Genomic DNA, 24427 nt, shown 5'->3' on the forward strand with positions numbered 1-24427 from the left:
GGGTAGTACTTCAAGAAGTACTACCCTGAGGTCAGAATGTTCTTCAGTAATAATGTGAATGGTCTCCAGTCTATATTCACAACATACGAGATGTTTGAATCTTTTAAATTCCTCACATGGAGGGCTCTCAAACATTAGACAGACATTAGAAGGTATTTACATCAGTTTTATTCCCAGTGTGTCAGGTCTGAATGTCACATGAGCAAAAGAACGTTGATCTGACACTAAAACTACAGAACTACAGTTCAGTTTGGAAAACTTCTTCTCAGATCTTCTGCTTCAGTAAAAACATCTTACTGTAGAAAGTGTAGAACTCCTGCATTCTGTTCACAACAACATCGTTGGACGTCTCTCATCTCTCTGAATGAGTCGGTTTTCTGAGGTAGAAGTGTGGAAAGCAGCCACAGAGGGACGATGATGAGAACGTCATGGAGGCCTTCGGGTCACCTGGTGAACACCTGAGTCCTCCTGAGCTTCACCTGGGCTGGAACCTGCAGAGAAAACAGAAACTCACCTGGTCGACTCCAACAGGTACAACAGAGCGTGGAGACTTCAGAGAGTGACGAGACTGCTGACAATGGAACGTTATTATGAATATCAAACCAGCTGTTTTCTACAAGTGATGAGAATGTAGACTCTAACTGAATGATAAAGAAATGAGAAACATTAAAATTCTACCTTCATAGTCTCCTTTTGTCTTTAGAAGTCTGAAACAGTAGAATGTGGAACAACACTTACTTCATGTTGTGATGTTAAAAAGCTAATATTCTGATTATGTAGTTTCTGAATTGCTCATATGATTGGCCTCAATTTAAGTAAAACATGGATTTCATAGAACAAGCAGTTCATCATATCGCCTAAAAAAACAACAGAGCAGCATCATGAATGATGAAATATTGATTATTGAGAACACATTTCTGTGTGAATTAAAACGTCTAAATTAACATAAAATAGACCTTTATTGATTTACAAAATGTGTATTTTACCAGTATTTCTTTCCTTAAAGATAATATCCATCACTGACATTGTGTTCATGAAGAAGATGAAAGAAGGAGAAGCATCAGCAGATCAGTTGATATTCAATTTATTGTTTCAATGCAGACAAACGTGTTTCATTAAAGAGCAGAGTTCCTACGCGTTGAGATAAAACTACAGACTAGTCAGGACACTTCACAGGAGGCATGTAATATAGACATATAGAAATAAAAGACAACATAAAAGCAGAGAATAACGGATCCACCTCTGAACTCTTCTCTAGGTCAGCTCCATCTCCCACTTCTCCAGAAAATCCTGCAGGTTCAGGTTGAAAACGTCGATGCCTTTGGGGGACAGATGGACGCCGTCGGCCCGGTACAGGCCCGTGTTTGTGCCGCACCTAATGTTGTCGTGGGTCAGCGAGGTGCCGCCCAGCTCCGAGATGATGTTCTGGATCCTGCGGTTCACTGTGGTTCGGACCAGATCCACCTCGTGGTTATCGGTGGAGTGGCGCCACACCCTCCGAGGGAGAATGTTGGACCAGACCAGGATGCATTGTGGGAAGATGCTCCTCATGGAGGTCAGATCCTTCTTGACGGAGGCCAGCAGGTCGGTGGGGCTGTCGGTGCTCAGGTCGTTGCCGCCCAGGTGCATGATGAGGACGTCTGGGTTGGGCCAGGTGACCTTCAGCTGGTGGAGCTGGGGCAGCAGCTGAGACCACGTCATGCCCTGGGTGCCCTTCCACCAGATGGTCACCTTGCTGGGGTCCATGCCCAGCTGCATACCTACCTCCGGAGACTTGGCCCGGGACTCTGCCCAGTACACCAGCGAATGACCACAGATCCAAACGTTCTTGGGCTCGCTGGCATTCGGCATGCCTACAGAAACAGGACAGATTACATTTGTTAGAGTGTTGAGCACTAGTTGGTCCCAAACTGTAAGTCCTCGGGCTGGTTTCACAAAGATCTCTTCGAATGGTCCGTGGACTTTGTTTTGCCTTTGGACTCATCTAATGCTGTTATCAATGTGATGACTAACTGCACAAAGATCAAACAGATCTTCTAGAATGACCACTGTGGGCCAATCCAGATGTTCTTGAAGCAGATGGACAAACGTCTGACTGTTGGACTAAAGTCACTTGATCTCTGTGAAACCAGAAACAACTCACGATATTTAACATTAACTGTACAAAGTCAACCAGCGGCAGCGGTTTCTAGAATCTGCTTCCTGCTGACTTCCTGCTGCGTTAACGTTGTCGTTCACTGCTTAAAACAAAGAGCACCTACTAATAACTTAAAGCTTTCTAGCTCACTGTATCAATAATTAATACACCAGCAAAGTTAACCATCAATTCTAAACTTCAGTTTAACCGTTTACGATGTACTGATGACCCAAAAACGTACCGATAGATGTAAACTGAGAGACAACCTACTGGTCACAGAAACATGTTTGTGGTAAAAGCAGTACCGCGTTTAGTTTAAGTTAATGATTCAAGTGACAGATGTATCATTTTTAAGACAGTCTGATCAATTAATACAATTAAAAGATCAAAATGATCACCTACCTTCACCGTCAAGAGAAAACATTATGCCGCTCTGCAACGTTTCTTTATCAGCTCTAAACCTTCTGAGTCACTTAAAGATAAAAGACTAGACATGAGTTTAGATCCGAGTCGCGGTGGACGATGTTTAGCGGTGTCGTATCCTCGCTAGCTAACTGCTGAGGTCAGGAACGTACCAACTGTCTGCTGGCTGAATCCGGAGACATGCAACACAAACTGCTACTAAAGCACTAGAACAAACATTTGATTTATGAATGTCAGTATAACCTCATTCATACATTTCATTACATCTAATTACAAAACTTATTCTTACTTTAAAAATATCACATTTCTTTAATTCCAAAGGGTTTCTCATAGACTGAAGTTCACCGAGTCCAGTATTTCATTTAGAGAAAGGAAATGGAATCTCAAATAAATGAGGAACTGGATTGATGCCGTCAACTTCCTTTGTAAATATAAAAACAGTCTGACAAGGCTCGGCTGTGAATGTGTAGCATTATGGACCTAAATGAACACGTTGTAGATCACTGATTCACAAATGATAATGAGGGTATTAAATATGAGATTGTTAGTAAGGGAGGCCGGTGGATGGACTGAAGAAGTGTTAAAAACATCGTTAAAGGTGATTTTCCATTTCTGTTTCCCGACTCCACACTGAACCTCAGCGTCTCCACTTTAAACTCATCGAACTGCTGGTCTGGCTGTCTGTCCTGTGATGGACTGTGACGGGTTTCATGTGTAAGAAAGTTACCTGAGCAGCATATTTAAATACAAAGATGAGACTCGCTGTGTTCAGAGGATTTAAATGTGACGGATGGCCTATTGTCGTTTGGGTCATGGAACTGCAAACTTACGCCGACTGAGAAACGACAGTCAGCGTTAGTGCTGATTGGAAGACTGAAACAAGAACAAAAATATGTCCAAAACACAATCTGGATAAAAATCGTTAGCATCTGTTAGCATCATATACTGAATTCTGTGACATCTAAACATTTAAAGAACAGAAACAACGGCCTCCCAAAGAACCTCAGATGTCCACTAAGTGTTGTTTCTAGTCTGAGTCTCGATATCAGTCACCCAACTAAACCGCTAGAGATAACGATATCCATCTGGAGACCTCCAAACAATGCTAACAGATCTCTCCGTTAGCTCCTTGAGCTAACATTATTCACACAACAGGGTAGTTTAAAGTCCAGAATTGCGAGGGTCCGATTCACAGGTATTAAAAAGGTAAAAACACTGCTGTGCTAAACTTCTTGAGGGGGCTTCATTTGTCAAAATGTGGACAAACATTACTTAAAAATGATGGTTAACAATAATAACCTCGTCGTTGATGTGAGGTGTAGAGTTACTTACCATAGTGATGACAGACTACCAGTAAGTCGGGCCTGAAAATGCCAAAGCTAACGATATTCAACTGACTCCTGAATGATTAAAAGCTCTCTACGTTAGCTTCATGAGCTAACAGATCGTTCCACCAGCTGAAAGGAAGGAATTCATTATGTAGGTCCTAAATCATAGTTAAACTCGTGAGCTTGAAACACTAATGTGATCCACTTACTTAGAAGGCTAAGCTGATTAAAAAGTATATACATTTAGCTCGGACAAGAGGCTGCACTATATGAACTAAACCAATTCTTAAGAATAATCATGGAATATAAAGTTATGACATTGTCTACATTTCCCCTGTGGTAAAAGCTATCTGTTAGCTTCCAGAGCTAACGTTCAGACTGGAAGGTAAAGCTAGATTACAAAATTCAGTTCTTATGTTTAGAAGGTAAAAGTCGCTTTGGATAAAAGCGTCTGCTAAATGACTGTAATCTAATGTAATGTAATGATTTGATACATTTGGGACCAATTTAGCTTTGACACAATGCAACATAACTTTACTTAACACATTATTAATGAACATGTTGAAGTCAATGAAGCCGACGACGCCTTCATGACGGGGGAAGCACTCGTGGTTAGCTTCCTGAGCTAACGTCACAGATTGGAAGGAGAAGCTACGTTAGCAGCTCTAGCTGATACAGTCGGGTGGAATGACCTCGGAGAAGAGGGAATGTCTTCAGACGCCGTCCTTACCTCAGTCATGACTCCAGGACTCTAACCTGGCCTTGCTTGAATCACTCCGGGTTTGTTGACTGGACCACAACTCCTAAACAACGGTAAAAGCATATCCTCAACGGACTAGTAAGAAACTAGTACAATACTAACTGATGACGAGGCTCTACTTGGCATGCTCAAAATGACGAGCGCTGTTTTCTGGATCTTCTGTGAAAAAGTCACTTTTCTGGATATCTGGAAATAGCAGCTACGCTCCACTGAGAAAAAACAAACTGAAATGAAGTCAAAAACGATGGCAAAACTATTCTACAACTAACCAGAACCAGTTTCTGGACAAAAACATGCATTTTCCCTCTGAACTTACATTTCCTAACAAAACAACCCTAGAAGTGAACATCTAGTCAACTGTAACTAGATGGCGTCCTGGACTATTTAAGCCCCGTGTGTAAAGTCATATAAACTGTATTCTGGTCCAGATGTGTACCTCGTGCTGCACTAAACATCAGAGTATTACCTTTGTTTGACTTTCATGCCTTTGTTAAGGACATGTTAGCTAGCTCGTTACTAGCTGACATGAGAGAGCGCCAGCCAATCTAAAGCAGAAGGGAATAGTACTACCTAGTGATGTGTCGGTCGCGAACGATCCGGCTCAAAGAGCCGGCTCTTTGACGTGAACGATTGGAACCGGCTCTACGATGGGAGCCGTTTTAAGATCCTATTTGGGAGCCGGTTTTTTTTTCAGTTTTGCCCTCCCCCTCCCCCTCTCACTCTCACTCTCTCTCTCCCCCTCCCCCTCTCACTCTCTCTCCTTGCGCGTTCTGCCTGTGGTAAAGCAGAGGTTTTTTTTTTCCTCCGTCGGTGCCTTAATGTCTCCACTGCCCTCGTGTCAAGCGTGTGCTCCACACATCTGACCAATCACACGCAGCTTTCAATTAATAATGTGCCGGGAAAACACTGAAAAAAAAGTTTCTCTCCACTTTTTTTTTGGAAACCGCAGGCAATTGGCCAAGCTGTATAGCGTTCGTGGGCAGGTGTCAATCACGCACGCAGCAGTCAAGAAGCACACACGGCATAAAGAAGGGGAGTCAGTGTGACAATTGAATAGGCCTGTGTGATAATGAGTGGTGACAGAAAACGGAGCAAAATCTGGACTCATTTTAATGCTACGTCAGACTCCACCAGGGCAGAGTGTAGACTCTGCAAAACCAGAATATCCTATCGTGCAGGCTCCACTAACAACCTGCACAGACACATGCGGACATCGCATGCAGCGGTGTTGCTGGAGGAGTCGAGGACAGAAAATGAACCACAACCGTCTGCCAGCGCAAGTGCAACAGCTGCAGCTTCCTCAGGTGCCAGAACAACTGCTCCCTCAGCATCAGCAACAACTGCCTCCATTTTTACACCCCAGCCTGCGAACCCACCCTCCTGCACCCACAACCCAGAGCTCTATGAAGCAGTTCCTCCAGAAATCCTTAACTCCAGCAAGACAGACAGCAATAGACGAGGAGTTGGCCAAGATGGTGGCCAGAGATTACCAACCCTTTTCCATTGTTGAGGATGTTGGATTTAGGAATTTTTGCCAAGCCCTCAATCCTATGTATGCCCTCCCCAGCCGAAAAACCCTCACACAGAAATTCATCCCAGGCCTATATGATGCTGCACGGGCCTCCCTGCAAGAGAGGGTGAAGACAGCCTCAGCTGTATGCCTGACAACTGACTGCTGGACATCCCGCGCCACCACGTCATTCATGGCCGTCACCTGCCATTTCATAGAAAATTACAGTATGGCATCATGTCTACTGGACTGCTTTGAATTTAGTGACAGGCACACATCAGAAAACCTGGCTGAAGAGCTCCACCGAGTGGCAAGAGAGTGGGGGATGGAGAACAAAGTTGTGTGTTGTGTCACAGATAATGCAGCCAATATAACAAAAGCCATTCAGCTGCTGAAATGGACACACCATCCATGCCTGGCTCACACCATAAATCTGTTTGTGAGAAATGCTCTGAGGGCTTCAAAGCCCACTGTGGATAAAGTAAAGGCCATAGTGGAATTTTTCCACAGAAGCACAGCAGCCACCCAAAAACTGAAATCCACCCAACGGCAGATGTCTATGGCAGAGCTGAAGCTCAAACAGGAGTGTGTCACCCGGTGGAATTCGGCATTCCATATGATCCAGCGAATCCTGGAATCTAAGGATGCGGTTATCGCAACATTGGCGGTCATCAACGCACCTGTGGCTCCTCTCAGCCAAGAGGAGTGGGAGGCTCTGCAAGAGGCCTGCAGCGTCCTGGAGCCCTTTGACCAGGTCACAGTGGAGATCAGCGCAGAGAGGTACAGTGTTCAAACATCATCTCATTGAACTTTACTATAATATTACTATGACCTATTAAACTTTATTAGGATGTTATTATCATTGTAATTTTTTATTTGTTAAATATTTTTTTTGACAAACAGGTTTAGAAGTGGCTGAAAATAATATTATTAAATAAAAAATATTAGTAGCCTATGTCAAGCAATTTAGAAGTGAAGCTTAAAATAATATTGCTAAATAGCCTAAATGAATAAATATTATATAAAATATAATATTTTGATGCTTCTTTTTTCAGGTATGTTACTGCCTCCAAAATGCTCATACTGTGCAGGGGTCTTCAGAGGGTGACAACAGAGCACCAGAGCAGAGTCACCACAGCGTGCGTGAAGGATCTGGTGAATTCCCTCTCTTCAAGCATGGACAAAAAATTCCACCGGATGGAATACAATGCAGTTCTGTCCGAAACCACCATCCTCGACCCCGCTTCAAAAAGGCGGCCTTTAGTGACAACAGAGCAGTCGACGAAGCCCTCCAAAGAATTACCACAGCAGCATCCAGGCATAGGCAGTCATCTCACCTGCAAGGGGGTCATGGAGGAGAGGAGGGAGCAGCAGCACATGAGCCGGAGGAGCCCCAAGCATCGGCTGTTTGGAGGTTTTTTGAGGAGCGGGCAAGCGGAGACACTGCAACCAGGAATCCTACAGCTGATGCTATTCTGGAGGTGAGGTCCTACCTTGAGGAGCCTCTTTTCCAGCGCAGTGCCGACCCACTGAGGTGGTGGGAGACAAAGGCACTGATCTATCCACAGCTCTCTTACGTGATGGCACGTAGACTGTGCATAGTGGCAACATCCGTCCCATCAGAGAGGATCTTCTCCAAAACTGGACAGATCATAACTGAGAGAAGGAACAGGATCAGCCCTGCCAAGCTTAGACACCTGGTGTTTCTCAACGCCAATCTGTAAGTCTTTGAGTGATACAGTGAGTTCCTTATCTCTATAGTGGTTCAAAACTTGTGTTGTTCACATGTGTTTTATACTTTAATTTAATAGCACTATAGGTCTAAATAATACTTGAAATTATGCCTTTTTGGCATGAAGCTGCTTTAATACTTTTCTCATACTGTGATGGGTATCTGTGTTTAATACAGTGAGTGAGTGGTTCAAAACTTGTGTTTTGTTTTGTCATAGTGTTATACTTAAATTTAAAAGCACTTTATTTGATATTTGTATTGTGGCTTTTCTGTTATGAAGCTGCTTTGATTGCCTACTTTTTTGTATTGTGGTGGGTGTTTGTATTTATATTTAACTGTTACATTTTTTCAAGTTATTTTTTTTGGAAGTGGTGCTATTTTGTAATAACGGTTTTATTCATAAAGCATTGTTATGCTGCATTTTTACTCATAAGTGCTTAACAATGTCAATAATGAAACAAAATGTTATAAAATTAGGTTTAAGCTATTAATTAATTAATAATGTAAAACATGTGTATGGGGAGCCGTTTGGGAGCCGAAAGAGCCGGCTCTCCACAGTAAGAAGAGCCATTAGAGCCGCATCTCGCAAAGGAGCCGAAAATCCCATCACTAGTACTACCCAAGTACTACATACTTAGTACTACAAACAGTAGTACAGTAGAGTGGTTATTGGGCTTTGTCCTTTAGCCTGGACAGCTGGACTTTATAGGTTTATATAAAGAGCAGCATGTAGTTACGACCCTTACTGTCAATTAACATCATATCCAAGCCTAGGGATTAGCTTAGCATGGTCAGCTAGCTGGACTGTCTTTACACTCAGTGCTCACTGTTTTAGGTACAACAGGTGTTTTGACGGATATAAGGCTTGAGAGAATCCTTTAGCATCCTTCTCTCTGGTCATACTGAAAGTTTCCACCGCAGCTGACGTCTTCATCCTCTCTTCTTCAAACAGGAGTTCCTGTTGGGATGCCATGTCCTCTTTGTAATGAGGATGTCATCACAAAGCAACAAAATAGAGTATGGAGTCAATGTTGTCTTCGCAATCGAAGGGGTTGCATCGTTTTTTTTCTTGCGACCACCAAACTTTAAAGGTTCTCTAGACGAAATACGAATGAATGAATGAATAGACGAAATAAAGGTGGATCTATTGCCTCCACGCAGTTCTCAACATGGCGACGGCCGAGCTGAACGGAGCTAACGTGTTTACCTGAGGGGGAACCGGAGGATGAGCACTACTTTTCCACAACGCCACTGTCGGCCTGCAGGCCGTTATCAGCTGTAACCGCCGTATGAGCGCAGAGCGGCGGCCGATAGATAACCAGTGGAGCACGCTCACATTCACTAAAAGATAGTATGTATAAGACAATGTTTTTGTCCACACAGTAGATGATCAGAAATATGCTGGATCAGGAGACTCAAGTCAAAGGGCTCGGCTGCTGACCACAATCCTGTTCAGGGTTCAACGCGTCGAGGCTCTGAGATGATCTTCTTACGCAGAACTGAAGGTATGTTGGTCTTGCATCTGTCCAAATATATTCAGGGCCTCATAGTTTGGATCCCCACGTGGTACCAGACTGTAGATTCCATTAAAACACAGGTAAGAGACCATTTGGTGAAGGAAGAAGTCAGTAACCACTGACCGCTGAGGGTAACAGTATTCAAGCTGGAAGAGGTATCCCTGTACCGAACTAAACTAGCTTGTTTGAAGAGTATCACTGTAGCTACATGTCTAGCTAACTCCTATTACTGGGTATCACGGCTCAATAATGACTTGGTATTAACCAAAATGTATCTGAAGCGTCAGGTAACCGAGTTGGTATCAAATGCTTGTTCATTTTCATAGTTTTGTTTACCAACTACTTAAATCAAGAATATACAGTGTTGATATCAGTAATGAAACCCGGCAGTGGTATTTAGAATCCTAACTTTAGTAAAAACATGTCTGCATTTAAGTCTCATAAGCTTATCTGACTATATAGTGCTTTCTGGACTCCTGGTTCCTTAGAACAACATATCAAATGAAGAGGAAAAAGATTTTACTTTGTGAAGTTCAGATTGCAGTTGGCTTCTGTTCTTGATCGCCGGACGAACCACTAGACTCGGCTAACGAGTGTGGCAGAAGAACGACTGCAATGCCCTAAAGAAGTCTAGTTGTCTGTTACTACGTCAGGATTTCTGCGGTCGCTGAACGCTGCTCCTGAACAGTGCAACCACGAGTCGCTGCTACTGGGAGAGCACGAGAGATGATAGAAAAATGAATACAAGCGAAGACATTTCCAGGACAAACCTTCTTGTTGTGATCCTCGAGCTCTATCTCAAAATGAAACAAGATACACCGTGATAATGCACAAGACATTCGTGTAGCGTTGAGGTGGAGCTACGACAACTTAATGAAATCCAGCGCTGAACTCTATATCACTTCCTACCTTCTGGGAATCTACGGTGAGACTGCAAGACCACTTCAACTGGAGACGCGTCTCTACTCTAGTTAGATCCAAACAAAACTTAGCGATACTTCCATCATGTGAACTTCTTACCATTTCTACCACTTCTCTGGAGATGTGGTTAATCAAGAAACTCTGGTTTTCCCGCCAAAGCCTGGCTAACTGTCTGAGAAAAACAAATGTATTGTAAGCTGCTCAAAGTAGCTGTCTAGTATCTCTAATCTTTACCCCTAAACATTATAAATGACATGCAGCTGTTACCTTGAAAATGTACAGTGGGTACGGAAAGTATTCAGACCCCTTTAAATTTGTCACTCTTTGTTTCATTGCAGCCATTTGCTAAAATCGAAAAAGTTCATTTTTTTCGCATTAATGTACACTCAGCAACCCATCTTGACAGAAAAAAACAGAAATGTAGAAATTTTTGCAAATTTATTAAAAAAGAAAAACTGAAATATCACATGGTCATAAGTATTCAGACCCTTTGCTGTGACACTCATATTTAACTCACATGCTGTCCATTTCTTCTGATCCTCCTTGAGATGGTTCTACTCCTTCATTGGAGTCCAGCTGTGTTTAATTAAACTGATTGGACTTGATTAGGAAAGGCACACACCTGTCTATATAAGACCTTACAGCTCACAGTGCATGTCAGAACAAATGAGAATCGTGAGGTCGAAGGAACTGCCCAAGGAGCTCAGAGACAGAATTGTGGCAAGGCACAGATCTGGCCAAGGTTACAAAAGAATTTCTGCAGCACTCAAGGTTCCTAAGAGCACAGTGGCCTCCATAATCCTTAAATGGAAGAAGTATGGGATGACCAGAACTCTTCCTAGACCTGGCCGTCCAGCCAAACTGAGCAATCATGGGAGAAGAGCCTTGGTGAGAGAGGTAAAGAAGAACCCAAAGATCACTGTGGCTGAGCTCCAGAGATGCAGTAGGGAGATGGGAGAAAGTTCCACAAAGTCAACTATCACTGCAGCCCTCCACCAGTCGGGGCTTTATGGCAGAGTGGCCCGACGGAAGCCTCTCCTCAGTGCAAGACATATGAAAGCCCGCATAGAGTTTGCCAAAAAACACATGGAGGACTCCCAAACTATGAGAAATAAGATTCTCTGGTCTGATGAGACCAAGATTGAACTTTTTGGCGTTAATTCTAAGCGGTATGTGTGGAGAAAACCAGGCACTGCTCATCACCTGCCCAATACAATCCCAACAGTGAAACATGGTGGTGGCAGCATCATGCTATGGGGGTGTTTTTCAGCTGCAGGGACAGGACGACTGGTTGCAATTGAAGGAAAGATGAATGCGGCCAAGTACAGAGATATCCTGGAAGAAAACCTCCTCCAGAGTGCTCAGGACCTCAGACTGGGCCGAAGGTTCACCTTCCAACAAGACAATGACCCGAAGCACACAGCTAAAATAACAAAGGAGTGGCTTCGGAACAAGTCTGTGACCATTCTTGACTGGCCCAGCCAGAGCCCTGACCTAAACCCAATTGAGAACTCTGGAGAGACCTGAAAATGGCTGTCCACCAACGTTCACCATCCAACCTGACCGAACTGGAGAGGATCTGCAAGGAAGAATGGCAGAGGATCCCCAAATCCAGGTGTGAGAAACTTGTTGCATCATTCCCAAGAAGACTCATGGCTGTACTAGCTCAAAAGGGTGCTTCTACTCAATACTGAGCAAAGGGTCTGAATACTTATGACCATGTGATATTTCAGTTTTTCTTTTTTAATAAATTTGCAAAAAGTTCTACATTTCTGTTTTTTTCTGTCAAGATGGGTTGCTGAGTGTACATTAATGCGAAAAAAAATGAACTTTTTCGATTTTAGCAAATGGCTGCAATGAAACAAAGGGTGAAAAATTTAAAGGGGTCTGAATACTTTCCGTACCCACTGTATTTATGTCTTTGAAGAACTAGCACACTTAACTAGCAAATCCCTGTAATTCAAAAGGTTGCTAGTTTAGTGTATGTAACCGAACAAGATCTGATACCTGGGAAGATCCGCATGCCGTCCTTCCACTCTCCACTCTGATTCTTGCGGCTGAGCCAATCCTTGTAGTACTGCTCCCTCTTTTCTATAACCCTCTGGTTATATGAATCCAGCTGCAACAGAAACAAATGCCGTATCAAAAGCTTTATCCCGTGGCTGTCCATTATTTCTAAGGGTTCTACTTCACAGTGCCGTCCGTCGAGATCACCTGGGATTATATGTGGCTAAGAAAATTAAACAATGACAGCAGATAGAAATCATTCAAAGGAAGCAACGTGTAGATTTACCCCACTCTCACGGGCCAAGCATCATTTGAAATGGTCCATTACAAACTGAACAAACTGAACGCAATAAAACTCTTCACAGGTTCTCTTACTTTGACTTCTTCAGTAAATCGGACCCTACTTGTTCACTTTTAATTAAATGAAAGATTAAAAGCTGATCGTACCTTCTCCTTCTGCTTGTTCTTTATTTCATCATCAGCCTCTGTTGAGGTCTGATGACTGGAGGCTGATGGAGAGACTGTGGGTAAACTGAACTGGACTGATTTGACCGGTTTGGCTGGTGGTTGGACAGCCAGAGATTTCACCGTCTCTATGACCTTCAGGCATCTGGCCACTGTGGTAGAGATGGTTGATTGGTTAACGTTTGCTGGACTTGATGTTGTGGCTGTTGATGGTGGGGGTGATACTGTGGCAGTGATTAAAGGCTGCAAAGGACTGGAGGAGTTCAGGGCTGGTGCTGATGGAGGTTGGCCAATAAAAGGAAACACTTCATGACTGAAGGGTGGAGCAAAAGGAGATTGTCCAGGAGGTTGCTGGGGCGGAGGTCCAGGAGGAGGTCCTGGAGGAGGCTGTGCAGGACGCCGGGGTGGAGGTCCAGGAGGAGGTCCTGGAGGAAGTCCAAATCTCTGGGGTGGTTGACCAGCAGCAGGAGAAACTTGAGAAACCATGCTGGGGGTTGTGGAGCTCTGCTCTGGAGGAATCTGGGTTGTGACTCCAAGGGGCCAGTTGATTGGTGGGGGAGGATGTTGGTATTGGGCAGGCGGAGGCCCAGGAGGAGCTGTTGGAGGAGATGTGGTGGAGGGTGTGCTCCCCATTGTCCTGGTAAGACTCTGCTGCTGTTGTGCCTTCTGTAGCACCTCCAGCTCCTGCTGGTCCAGGAATCCTTCATACTCAGAGACAGCTTTCGATCTGCCGAGTGGCTCCAAACTGGACGACCTAGTAGGCGAGGGGGAATAGATGTGATCCAATTCAACGGAACTGGTTCTACTTGTTTGCCGTTCTTCCCTTGAGGATGACATGGTCTCTCTTTCCAAGGATGAGGACTTCGGGCTGTATATTTTCTCCTGGGCTCGGCTTGCCAGTTTGGACATATCTCCTGTACTCAGCTTCAGACCAATTGTACGGAGTAGACTTTGGATCTTGTCGTAGGGTTCTGTCTTGTTCTTTGGTTCCTCACTTGTTCTCTCCACTGAAGATCTTTTGGGGCTTATCTGTGTATTTTTCCCATCTAGAGCTAGACTGCTGCTGGGTTGCTCTTGAGCCAATCCCACAATACGAGAGAAACCACTGCCATCTTGAAGTGCCCGCTCATGAGGCAGAAGGTCATCATTTACATAAACCGGTTCCGATTTCTTTTCAGCATCCACCTTTTTATTAAGCATGTCGAGGAAGCGATCGAGGGGCGGCTTCACAGGTGGAGGTGCCTGGCGTGGAGTTGTGTTCTTCAGTGTGGGAGAGGGGCTTCTAGGAGGCGGTTCTGTGGGAGAAGGAGGTCTCAGGGAGGGTTGGGAAGATGAGGTTGCAGCAGTATTCATCAAGGGAGGTTGGGTGGAGGCAGAAGGAACTTGGGCAGGCTGAGAAGAAGGTGAGGGTCCATGGGGTTGTGGAGACTGGCTCTGTTTGACAGGGCGATATGGATCATCGTAAGGTCGGTCCGCATATGCCGGGTCATAGTAGCGATCGTCATACGGTTCGTCATAAACATCGTAGCGATCAGTGTAACGTTGGCTGGCAGACGGAGGGCCAACATAGGAGGGTTCACCATAGAGACGGGTTTCATAAGGGCGATCACTGTAGGGGCGCTCACCATAAGGACGATCAGCGGAAGAACGACCGGCATACGGATCACCGGGGCGCTCGCCATACAGCCGGTCTTGGTAAGGATTGTATGGCCGGTCATAATAAGGATCGTCGTAGGGCTGAGAAGAACGATGGTGGTAATCGGTTCCGTCTGGTCGTTTCTTCAGGATGGACCGGACTGGTTTGTATTCAGTGAGAGGGACGGCAATCCGGCCGTGATCATAGTCTATGCAGGTCCTCTGTCCAGGGTCTATGTCCACCAGAGACTTTTTGTAGGCAATCATGTCGTTCAGCTCCTCCAGCTCCCGCTTCTTCCTCGCGAGCTCGTCGTCCACGACTCCGCCGCGTCTGGGAGGAGGGCTAAGCTCCCTCCTCCTCTTGTGACTTTCATCGCGCTCTCTGTTGATTTTGCTCCTCTTCTTGATTGCCCTGTCCTTGCTTCTCTCCTTGCTCCTGCTGCGACTCCTGCTGGAACTCTTGCTTCGGCTGCGACTCTTGCTGTGGCTCTTAGTGCGGCTCTTGACGGGCCGGTTTGGTATCTCTCGGCTTGGGCTTCGCCTGAACGTGCTTCCTTTACGGTCACGGTCAGCGCTGGTGCTGCGTCTCTTTTTGATGATACGTCCAAACTGGTCTCTGGGCGGAGTCTTGCTCCTACTTCTACTCCTGGCCCTATTCCTACTCGGACTCTTGCTCCTACTTCTACTCCTGGCCCTATTCCTACTCAGGCTCTTGCTCCTACTTCTGATCCTGGCCCTATTCCTACTCGGACTCTTGCTCCTACTTCTGATCCTGGCCCTACTCCTACTCGGACTCTTGCTCCTACTTCTGCTCCGGCCATATTTACGCTGAGAGGCACCGTAATCCCTTCTGCCAGTGCTGGTCTTGCTGTCCTGCGTTCTAAGATTTTTCACCACGGCCTTCAGCTTGTCTGTCTCTGGCTTTTCTTTCCTGAAAAGTCAGACAAGCTTATGAGAATAATTTCACAGAATTTGTATTTCTATATATCCTGTATAGATGCCAATGTGTCATTTAGTCAGGTTACTAATGTAACCTAGTGGTTTAACTATCTGAATTTACACATAAATAGGCAAACATTTGATTTTTAAAAGAACAAGAACTCTTAGCACATCCCTATCTTTCACCCAATTATGTTCTCACAGAACATAGAAAAATCATTACTCACTCAGTGTCTTCTGTTTTTGCCAGCTTGATGGTCATCTACCAACAATACGCATATCAGAGAAAGTTAGAAAAAGGAAATTATCTCGTTCAACATCTTCAGCATTAGACCCGAAAATCATTCAGAAAATATATCACTTCCTAAAAGTATGTGGAAATTGATGTTAATGGACAAATCGCGGACAAAGTGGACAAAACTTTTTGCCATGTGAGAATTCTGTAACTTTAAACAACAAAACAGACACATCTTAACTGTGTAAATATAAATGAAGTCCGCCTCACCTTTCCTTTATTCAACCCGACACCACCCAGTTTCCGAACGGCGAGGAAAACGCTCTCGGTGAAACGTTTTATCCTGATGGCCTGGTTCCCCCCCTCCGCCGTCTCATGCTTGGAGAAACAAATAGATGACATTATCCAAACCAGGACACCATAACCGGTATTTTAACCTTTAGATCTACAGAATATATGCTGCTGTTTAGAACAAAGTCTGTTTAAAGCCTGTTCACTGAGGAAGAACTTTTAAATTCATCAGAAGGGAAATGGGAGGGTAAAGGGGACGATGAAGATATTAAGAGGAGGATCCGGACTCACCGGGACGACGCTGAACTCCACCTTCTCGTTCAGCTCCAGTCTCCTCTTCTCGATCACCTCCGACATGTGGAAGTAGAGCTGAGGGTTCTGAGCACACTTGATGAGTCCGGAGTCGTGAGAGAACTCGATCACGATGCCCTGGTTAGAGAAACACAAAGCGTTAATCCAGTCGTCGCTGGTTGAGGCTCTGCAGCAGACCTGGGCATTGTAAGGCCCGCGGGATGATTCTGACCGGCCCGCGAAAGATTACATGATAATTAGAAAATAAAACATATTTTCTAATTATCTTATGGGTGGACTAAAACCGCATTGCTTTTATTTTGAAGCCCATTTATTCTCACAGTGCACGCGATCGTGCACGTCAACTGTGCACGTGAAATGCGTGTGATTGACAACCTGTCACCCCTGAAACATGCTAACATGTCGGCTCATGCCAAAAAGAGGAAAGTGATGCCGAAAGCAGAACTTTCAAACAAATATGGACTACTAATGTTTTCTTTACTGAAGTCCAGGTGAACCTGTGTGTTTGGTTTGTGGGGAGCATGTCGCCGTGTTTAAAGAGGACAATTTTCTTTTCTCTTTTTTTTTTTTTTTTTTTTGCACAGTTCTGAAAACATTAAATGTTTAATATAGGCATGTAAAGTCAAAAAGGCTACAAAACTGGGACACTTTTCTTTACACAGTTCAGTGACATGTCTTGTTTATTTTGGCTACAAAGATGATGTGATGTCTTTAGAAAGCTAAGAAAACCCTTGTTTCAATAGTATATGAAACTCAAAATGCCCTTTGTTATTAATGTGACTGAAAATGAGTCAAATGTTTCACATTTTGTTTATCATTTTGGAAATTCTATTTGAATAAATGATATTTTTGAAAGCTAACCTCACCTTTTAATTGCCAAATAATAACATACACTCTTACCAGCGGTCAAAACAATGCCATTTACTGCTTTTTATATAGAAATAAAATGTATATTATGCATAATTGAGTTCGGCATGTTGGCCCGGCCATCCAAAATATTTTCAGTTGCTCATTTGGCCCCCTGGGAAAAATAATTGCCCACCCCTGCTCTAACTTCTCCCCGGCGTTGGTTGAAAGGTCTTACGTGGCGACGTTGCTCAATGGACTCCTCGAAGGAGTCGGGGAGGATCTCCACGAAGGTCGCTCGTTCCTCTTTGGTCTCTCCATGGGTGGCGACGTTGAAGCGTACCTTCACAGGTGAGACACAGCTCAGACTAAACTTCTACAGAACTTCACATGATTTATAGTCAAGTACGTTTGCTTTATATGCTGAAGTTTGTTTTTATTCTAACGTTTCTTAATTCATGGTAACGATGTTTTTTCTATTCTAATGTTCCTTTTTAAAATCGTTTTATGGTATCTACGGTTGGTTTAGTCGTGAGGCTCCTGGTTAAATGCTCTTGGCTTATTTTTTAGTTCGAGGTGTTCCGGTGCCCCTTGTCACCTTGTCTCCGTCCAGCATGGTGGCGGTGCTCAGCAGGTCGTTGGGTCCGAAGGGAAGCAGCTTCTGTTGACCGTCGATGGTCATCACCAGTCGACCCATCTCTGGGTCCGCTTTCACTGCTGCTCCTCCTGCAGCTTGAGAAGCCTGCTGCTTCTCCTTCACCTCCTCCTCCTTCATCTCCATCTTTCTCTCATCTCCTTCTGGTTTTCCTTCTGCATCTTCCTTCTCATCTTCATCAATTTTCTCCTCTTTAATTTTGACCTGCAGGAAAGAAAACATTTAATTTAGGGCTAAATAAAAGGAATGAACAACAGAACCATTTGCAGGTTTTTTCTTTTGCACCTGTCCACCTCCTTGTTGATCCTTGTTCTCCTCGGGCTCCTTCTTGATCTCCTTACGTGGATATTTGGAAATGGCTTTGAGGACGGTGCCTTGGAATCGCTCCTTGCTGAGGTCGTCCAGCGTGTCGGGGCTTCTTACTTTGACGCCGAGCGGCGTCCACTGAGAGGAAGAAGACGGAGAGCGGTCAGAAACACTTCAGTTGGTCAAAAGGTAAAGAATCAGATGATTATTAGTTCAATGACGGTTCCATGAGTTCATTGTCAGTTCTTTAACTACTGAGATGTTAATAAGCTGTTCAAAGAGAACTTAACTTATCTTACATTTTTATTAATTTAGCAACTAACAACTAAACCTAAAACTAAACTAAACTAACTATAAACTGATTATTCAAACTTAACTCACACTAAACATTAAATATGATCTGAAACTACAATAAATGTTAGACTACCCTCAACCTTAAACATAACCCTCTACGAATGCTTCTTAACGAGGTGTGACTGCGTTTCATCTTCTGCTGTTTTGAGTCCCGTGAAGATAAAAACATCAAAGAACTCGTCGGTCGTATGTTTCTTACTTTGCATTTAGCCGCTGCCAACGCCGCCGATACTTCCTCCCTCTTCTTCCTCTCTGCCTCTCTCCGTTGCTCCTCCACCTCCTCCTCCCTCCTCTTCCTCTCCTGCTCCTCCCGTTTCCTCCTCTCCTCCTCCTCCCTCCTCTTCCTCTTCTCCTCCTCCTCCCGTCTCTTCTGCTCCTGTAGGATTTGATCCTCAACCCTCTTGGTCCTCAACAGCCTGATGGCTCTCCGGTCCGACTTCACCTGCAGAATCAAAACGTCGAGTGTGAAACCGGTTCACTTCCTGTCGTGTGTCGTCCAGCAGCTGTTCCTCAGACTCACCATGGCGACCGTAAACTCCACCTCCTTGTGGATGTCGCTGCTGTTGAACTTGATTTCGCTGAAGTTCTCACAGATGTCAAAAGGAAGCTCACCGTGCTCCTCGGAGTTGACGATTCCTTCTTCTGGACCCAGAAATGTGATGATGCCCTGAAACACAGACACTTAGCGTTCACTCTCCATCGCCACAGAGGAAGAACATGAGACGGAACCAGTGACGGCGGCTCGTGGTACCAGCTCTCTCTTCTCCTTGGTGTAGCTGAAGGTGAAGGGGATTTTGGGTTTGATGTTGGCCGCCCTCCTCTTCCCGGTGCCGATGTCCACCAGCAGGTTGATCAACACGTGGTCGTTCTTCAGCAGCGTGACGCCGCAGTCCCGATGGTCGAAGGTCACGTTGGTCTTGAGGGGGCCGATGTTGGCGTGGATCTGACCCGGGTAACCCTGCATGTTGGGCTGCAGGGAGAGAGGAACCAGTAAAACCAGTTAGAGCCCATCAGATTTCAACATTGTCCTCCAAACAAGGAGATTAAAGAAGGATGAGGCTGAAATTACAGACGGCTTCATCATCAGTGAGGTTCTGGAGGCTTTACGTGCAGTAGTTCAGACCAGGATGTGCATCTATATCCACTAATACCTTCATGTATTTATTTAACCTTTCTTCATCATTTCACCTCAAACTGTTTGGTTCATTTGACAAATGATATTTTCATTCCCCACCAGGTTCTTTCATGTAGATGATATCATTGAATGAGCAGAAAACATCCTGTATCACTACGTATACCGTCATCATCCCGTGTCCTCTAACAAAGCGATCAACTGGGTTCATGGCGTGGCGCCTCCTCACCGTGGGCTCTATGATTGGCTGGCTGACGATGCCCTCGTACAGCTCCGTGTCCAGCTTCATGTTGACACCGAGCTCCGGCCTGACGCCGGCCTTCCCATTCAGCCAAAGGTCTTCGTCACTGGCGGCGCTATGGGTGGCAGCTTCCTCAGCGGCGGCTGTGGCGGCAGAGAGCGTCAGGAGGAGGGGCTCCTTCACCCGCCGGATCCGGATGGCCCTCTTCCCTCCTCTCAGCTGAGGAGAAACCAACACAAATGCTGTTTCAGAATGACCTCTTAGAAAGGAAGGAAGTCAAGTCTGTGACAGGAAGTGAACAAGTCTCTGAAGGTCCTCACCGTCAAGACGGTGAACTCCACCTCCTCGTTGATGTCCTCGGCGGTGAACTCAATGTCGCTGAAGTTCTCTCTGGTGCTGAAGGGGAGCTCGCCTTGTTCGTCACACTTGATGACACCTTCACTGTCCTTCAGGATGATGATGAGTCCCTGAAAGAGTTTAGAAACATGGACTCAAAGACAGAATCTGATCCGGAGCCTCCAGAGAATACAGACATGTTTACAGCTGAATCTGATGTCTGTGTGACAGGAACTGGATGAAGAGTTTAGAGTCAGGATCTCATTAGTGAAGTCAGTCTTTGTGTAGAAACATCTGCCACCTGGTGTCCCAGTTAAAATATAGAGTCAACAACCACACAGATCTAAAAAGTGCAGCAAAAAAGGTGTCTTTGAAACTGATAGAGTTCCTTTATGATCAGCGTCTGTCAAACAAACCGCCCTGATTCAGGTCTCTGGTCAGGTCTCTGGTCAGGTGTCTGGTCAGGTCTCTGTGAGGTCACTGTGAGGTCTCCAGTCGGGTCTCCGGTCGGGTCTCTGGTCGGGTCTCTGGTCGGGTCTCTGGTCAGGGTCTGACCTTCTCTCTGATCTCCTTGGTGTGGCTGAAGGTGGAGGGGATCTGGGGTTTGATGTTGGTGGCTCTCCTCTTCTCGCTGACGATGTCGGTCAGCAGGTTGATGAGCACCTGGTCGTCCTTCAGCAGCGTCACCGTGCTGTCCTTCCTGTCGAACGTCAGGTTGGTCCTCAGCGGCCCGATGTCCACGTGGACCTGACCCGGGTACTGGCGCTCGCCGGGCTGCAGACCGACCAAACAGGAAGGGTCAGAGACAGTAAACAGGAAGGAGGACGGGCGGACGCGTGTCATCTAAACTGACCTGAGGCTCGGCGATGGGCTGACTGACCACCGCCTCGAAGATCTCCGTGTCCACGTTCTCGGTTCCACCAGGAGCCACCTTCACGTCCGTCGCTATCAAACCGTTCTGCTTCAAACACAAACAACAATCACATGACGACATTTCTAAAGAGAGATTAACACAAAGAACACATGAAGGATGTCAGAGCTAAAACAAGAAGACGACCTAGGAACAGTGAGGAACTCTAATCTTCTTCCTCCTCAAGCTTCTTGTATCAATGTTAACTCCTGTTACTTCATGAACAGAGCAGATATTCACAGATATTAATGTTTACTCCACGTTTGAAGGGTCGTCACTGTAGAACCAACCAGCTTTATGCTCACAGAGTCTCACTCACTCTGGTTCTACACCTGGTTGTGTTATTAGGATGAAGGTGATGAGGATGAGGATGGTGATGAGGATGAAGATGATGATGATGAAGCCGACTCACCTTCTCCTTGCAGGCGGTGAAGTGAACTCTGACCCCGGGCGTCATGGCTTTGGGGTTTCCAAAGAAGGCGGCGAAGCTGAAGGTGAACTTCTCCAGATCTTCTCTCTCGATGTAGCCGAAGGTGGGCTGAGGATCAGAGAGAGACGGACTCAGACTATGGACTGGATCTGGATTCAGACGGACTCAGACTACGGACTGGATCTGGATTCAGACGGACTCAGATAGAGTCCAGCTGAGGAGGCGGACTTGTCCCTCCAACAGAGACAATACTGGACTCAGATACATCAGACGTTCTTATGAACTCATAAATATCCCATTAAAACAGTTGACAGACATTTCTGATATTGACAAAGGTTAACAGGAGAAACATGGATTTATCTCTGGACCAGAACATCATGAGTCATGTTACCCCGATGAAGGAGATGATCCCTGTGGACCGACCAGGAGGAGGCCTGAGAACACAAACACACCGCCGTCAGAAGAAGAAGAAGAGGAAGAAGAGACCAGACAAACTCCAGCTTCTAATAACTAACTTACTTATCAAATGTGCGTTTCCCCAGCAGGCCCAGAGCTCTGTTGGTCTTGGTGGGATCAGGTTTGGGTTTCTGGGCAGAAGGGTGGTCAGCCGACGGCGTTTTAGTGACGGCCAGATCCTCTGTGGGATTCTTTGTTTCCCCCGGAGTCGACTCAGAAACTGGAGCTGAAATTAGGGCTTTGATCTGAAGAACACAAACCAGATCTACATGTGATCCTGATGAAGACCTGGACTCAGATGTCTAAGTACTGATACCACAAATACTCTGATCCAGTTCAGTAAAAGTACTAATCAGAATCAGAATCAGCTTTATTTGCCAAGTATGTGTATGTGGACAGCAGGATAAGGGAGGCCTACACATTTAACTTATATACACAAGTATAAATATATATATATATATATGAACATAAAAACACAACAACAGTACTAAAGTAGTATTAGCTGTAAAGGGATGGTTGGCCCTCGGATTATGTCGGTGGTGATGAACCAGTAGGGCCGTTAGGGTTAGTTAAACCAGATAACCAGTAGGACCATTAAGAGGATCTGGTTGTTAGGGTTAGTTAAACCAGATAACCAGTAGGACCATTAAGAGGATCTGGTTGTTAGGGTTAGTTAAACCAGTTAACCAGTAGGACCCTTTAGAGGATCTGGTTGTTAGGGTTAGTTCATGCATTTGTTCCCTCTAGACTAGATTACTGTAACTCCTTATTATCAGGCTGCTCTAATAGGTCTCTTAGATCTTTACAGTTGATCCAGAATGCTGCAGCACGTGTTCTAACAAACACTAAGTAAAGAGATCATATTACTCCAGTATTAGCTTCTCTGCACTGGCTCCCTGTTAAATCAAGAATAGAATTTAAAATCCTTCTACTCACCTACAAAGCTCTAACTGGCCAGGCACCGTCTTATCTTAAGGAACTTATAGTTCCATATTACCCAACTAGAGAGCTGCGCTCCATCAATGCAGGGTTACTTGTGGTTCCTAGAGTATATAAAAGTAGGATGGGAGCCAGAGCCTTCAGTTATCAGGCTCCTCTTCTGTGGAACCAGGTTCCAGTTTCAGTCCGGGGGGCCGACACACTCACCACTTTCAAGAGCAGGCTTAAGACCTTCCTTTCTGATAGCGCTTATAGTTAGGACTGGTTCAGGTTTATAGTTAGGACTGGTTCAGGTCTATAGTTAGGGCTGGTTCAGGTTCTCCTTGGTCCAGCCCCTAGATATGCTGCTATATGCCTAGACAGCCGGGGGACTACCTAGGATACGCTGAGCTCCTCTCTCCTCTTCTCTCCCTCCTTCTTTATGTATTAATCTCCTATTTATGCACATTACTGATTTTGCTTCTTCCCTGGAGTTCTTGTGCTTTCTCGCCTCGCAGGTTCCCAGGAATCAGAGTTATATTTGGACTGTCATCGTGCCACCTGCTGAGGCCCTGCTGACACCCACTGCTACTACCACTATCATTATTAGTCACATTACTATTATTATTATCATTATTAGTCACATTATTATTATTATTGCCTGTACTATTACGCTTATTGACTTTGCTTCTACCCTGGAGTCTTTGTGCTTTCTCGCTTTGCAGGTTTCCATGAATCATTGTGGTACCTGGACCGTGGTCGTGCCTCCTGCTGTGACCCGGCTGACACCGACTGCTAGGGTTAGTTAAAGCAGATAACCAGTAGGACCATTAAGAGGATCTGGTTGTTAGGGTTAGTTAAACCAGATAACCAGTAGATAACCTGGGTGTGTTTAAACCTCCTCCTAGTACAGGGACCAGGTCTGTTACTTTACTCACCCATTCAGGCTGATCAGGCGGTGGGTTGAGCATCACCTCTTCCACAACGGTCTGAACACAGAGAGAGAATCTAATCAATCACATTGACATGATCAATTAAAGAGGAAGAAGTGGACCTCATGAGGTCCACTGAGAAGGAAGCTGCTGAGCTGCTCACCTCTCCGGTCCAGCCGGGCGGAGGGTAGCTCAGGTACCCCAGCGGAGGCACGCAGGCTGGAGGGGGATGGGAGGGATGGGCACCGGTCCGTAGGCTGCGGGGTCCGGGGGATCGGTGGTACAGGCAGTACTGGTGCTGGTGGAACAGGCTCTGGCCCCCACAGCTCAGGGGGACGTTCAGGACCCCAGCCAGGGGGTCTCCAGCCCGGAGGAGGTCTCATGTCATCGGGGTGGGGGGTCTCCAGTCATCGGGGTGGGGGGTCTCCAGTCATCGGGGTGGGGGGTCTCCAGTCATCGGGGTGGGGGGTCTCCAGTCCTCTGGGTGGGGGGTCTCCAGTCATCTGGGTGGGGGGTCTCCAGTCATCTGGGTGGGGGGTGGGGGGGGTCTCCAGTCCTCTGGGTGAAGCCCCCACCCCGGCGGCGGGGATGGTCCTCTTGGTGCCCATCCTCTAGGAGGAGGCCCCCATTCATCGGGCGGCAACGGCCAACCACCAGGAGGAGGAGGACCCCACCCCCAGGAGGAGGAGGACCCCACCC

General features: G+C 45.7%; 1 protein-coding gene across 5 annotated transcripts; it reads right to left on the reverse strand.

Annotated features, from left to right (window-relative positions):
- Positions 1-191: 191 nt before the first annotated feature.
- Positions 192-24133, reverse strand: si:dkeyp-121d4.3 (uncharacterized). Of its 5 annotated transcripts, none has more exons than XM_054599875.1 (21): positions 23892-24133; positions 23735-23785; positions 21942-22123; positions 21814-21856; positions 21405-21530; positions 20936-21043; positions 20638-20856; positions 20067-20213; positions 19735-19965; positions 19125-19343; positions 18894-19040; positions 18573-18815; positions 17999-18157; positions 17657-17917; positions 17297-17401; positions 16192-16329; positions 15880-15987; positions 15602-15636; positions 12783-15366; positions 12336-12447; positions 192-491 (listed from the first exon to the last, which is right to left on the reverse strand). In XM_054599875.1, exons 2-21 carry the CDS (start codon positions 23765-23767, stop codon positions 427-429), a joined length of 5265 nt encoding a protein of 1754 aa, XP_054455850.1. In that variant the 5' UTR covers positions 23768-23785; positions 23892-24133; the 3' UTR covers positions 192-426. The 5 variants fall into 5 exon arrangements, with proteins under 5 accessions (XP_054455850.1, XP_054455849.1, XP_054455848.1 ...); XM_054599874.1 differs by lacking the exon at positions 192-491 and adding an exon at positions 1069-1853 and having other exon boundaries at positions 20936-21040; positions 23892-24126; XM_054599873.1 differs by lacking the exon at positions 192-491 and adding an exon at positions 1069-1853 and having other exon boundaries at positions 23892-24126.
- Positions 24134-24427: the final 294 nt, after the last annotated feature.

This window comes from Anoplopoma fimbria, chromosome 6 (assembly GCF_027596085.1).
Source record: "Anoplopoma fimbria isolate UVic2021 breed Golden Eagle Sablefish chromosome 6, Afim_UVic_2022, whole genome shotgun sequence".
Lineage (NCBI taxonomy): Eukaryota > Metazoa > Chordata > Actinopteri > Perciformes > Anoplopomatidae > Anoplopoma > Anoplopoma fimbria.

Bases quoted from the DNA above. Each gene is read 5' to 3' on its own strand.
- si:dkeyp-121d4.3 (XM_054599873.1), bottom strand. From the start codon at position 23,767: ATGCTCAACCCACCGCCTGATCAGCCTGAATGG. The intron at 21,531-21,813 runs GTAACATGACTC...TCTGATCCTCAG, and splicing joins GGATCATCTCCTTCATCGGG to CCCACCTTCGGCTACATCGA. The intron at 15,988-16,191 runs GTGAGTCCGGAT...TGTTTCTCCAAG, and splicing joins TGGAGTTCAGCGTCGTCCCG to CATGAGACGGCGGAGGGGGG.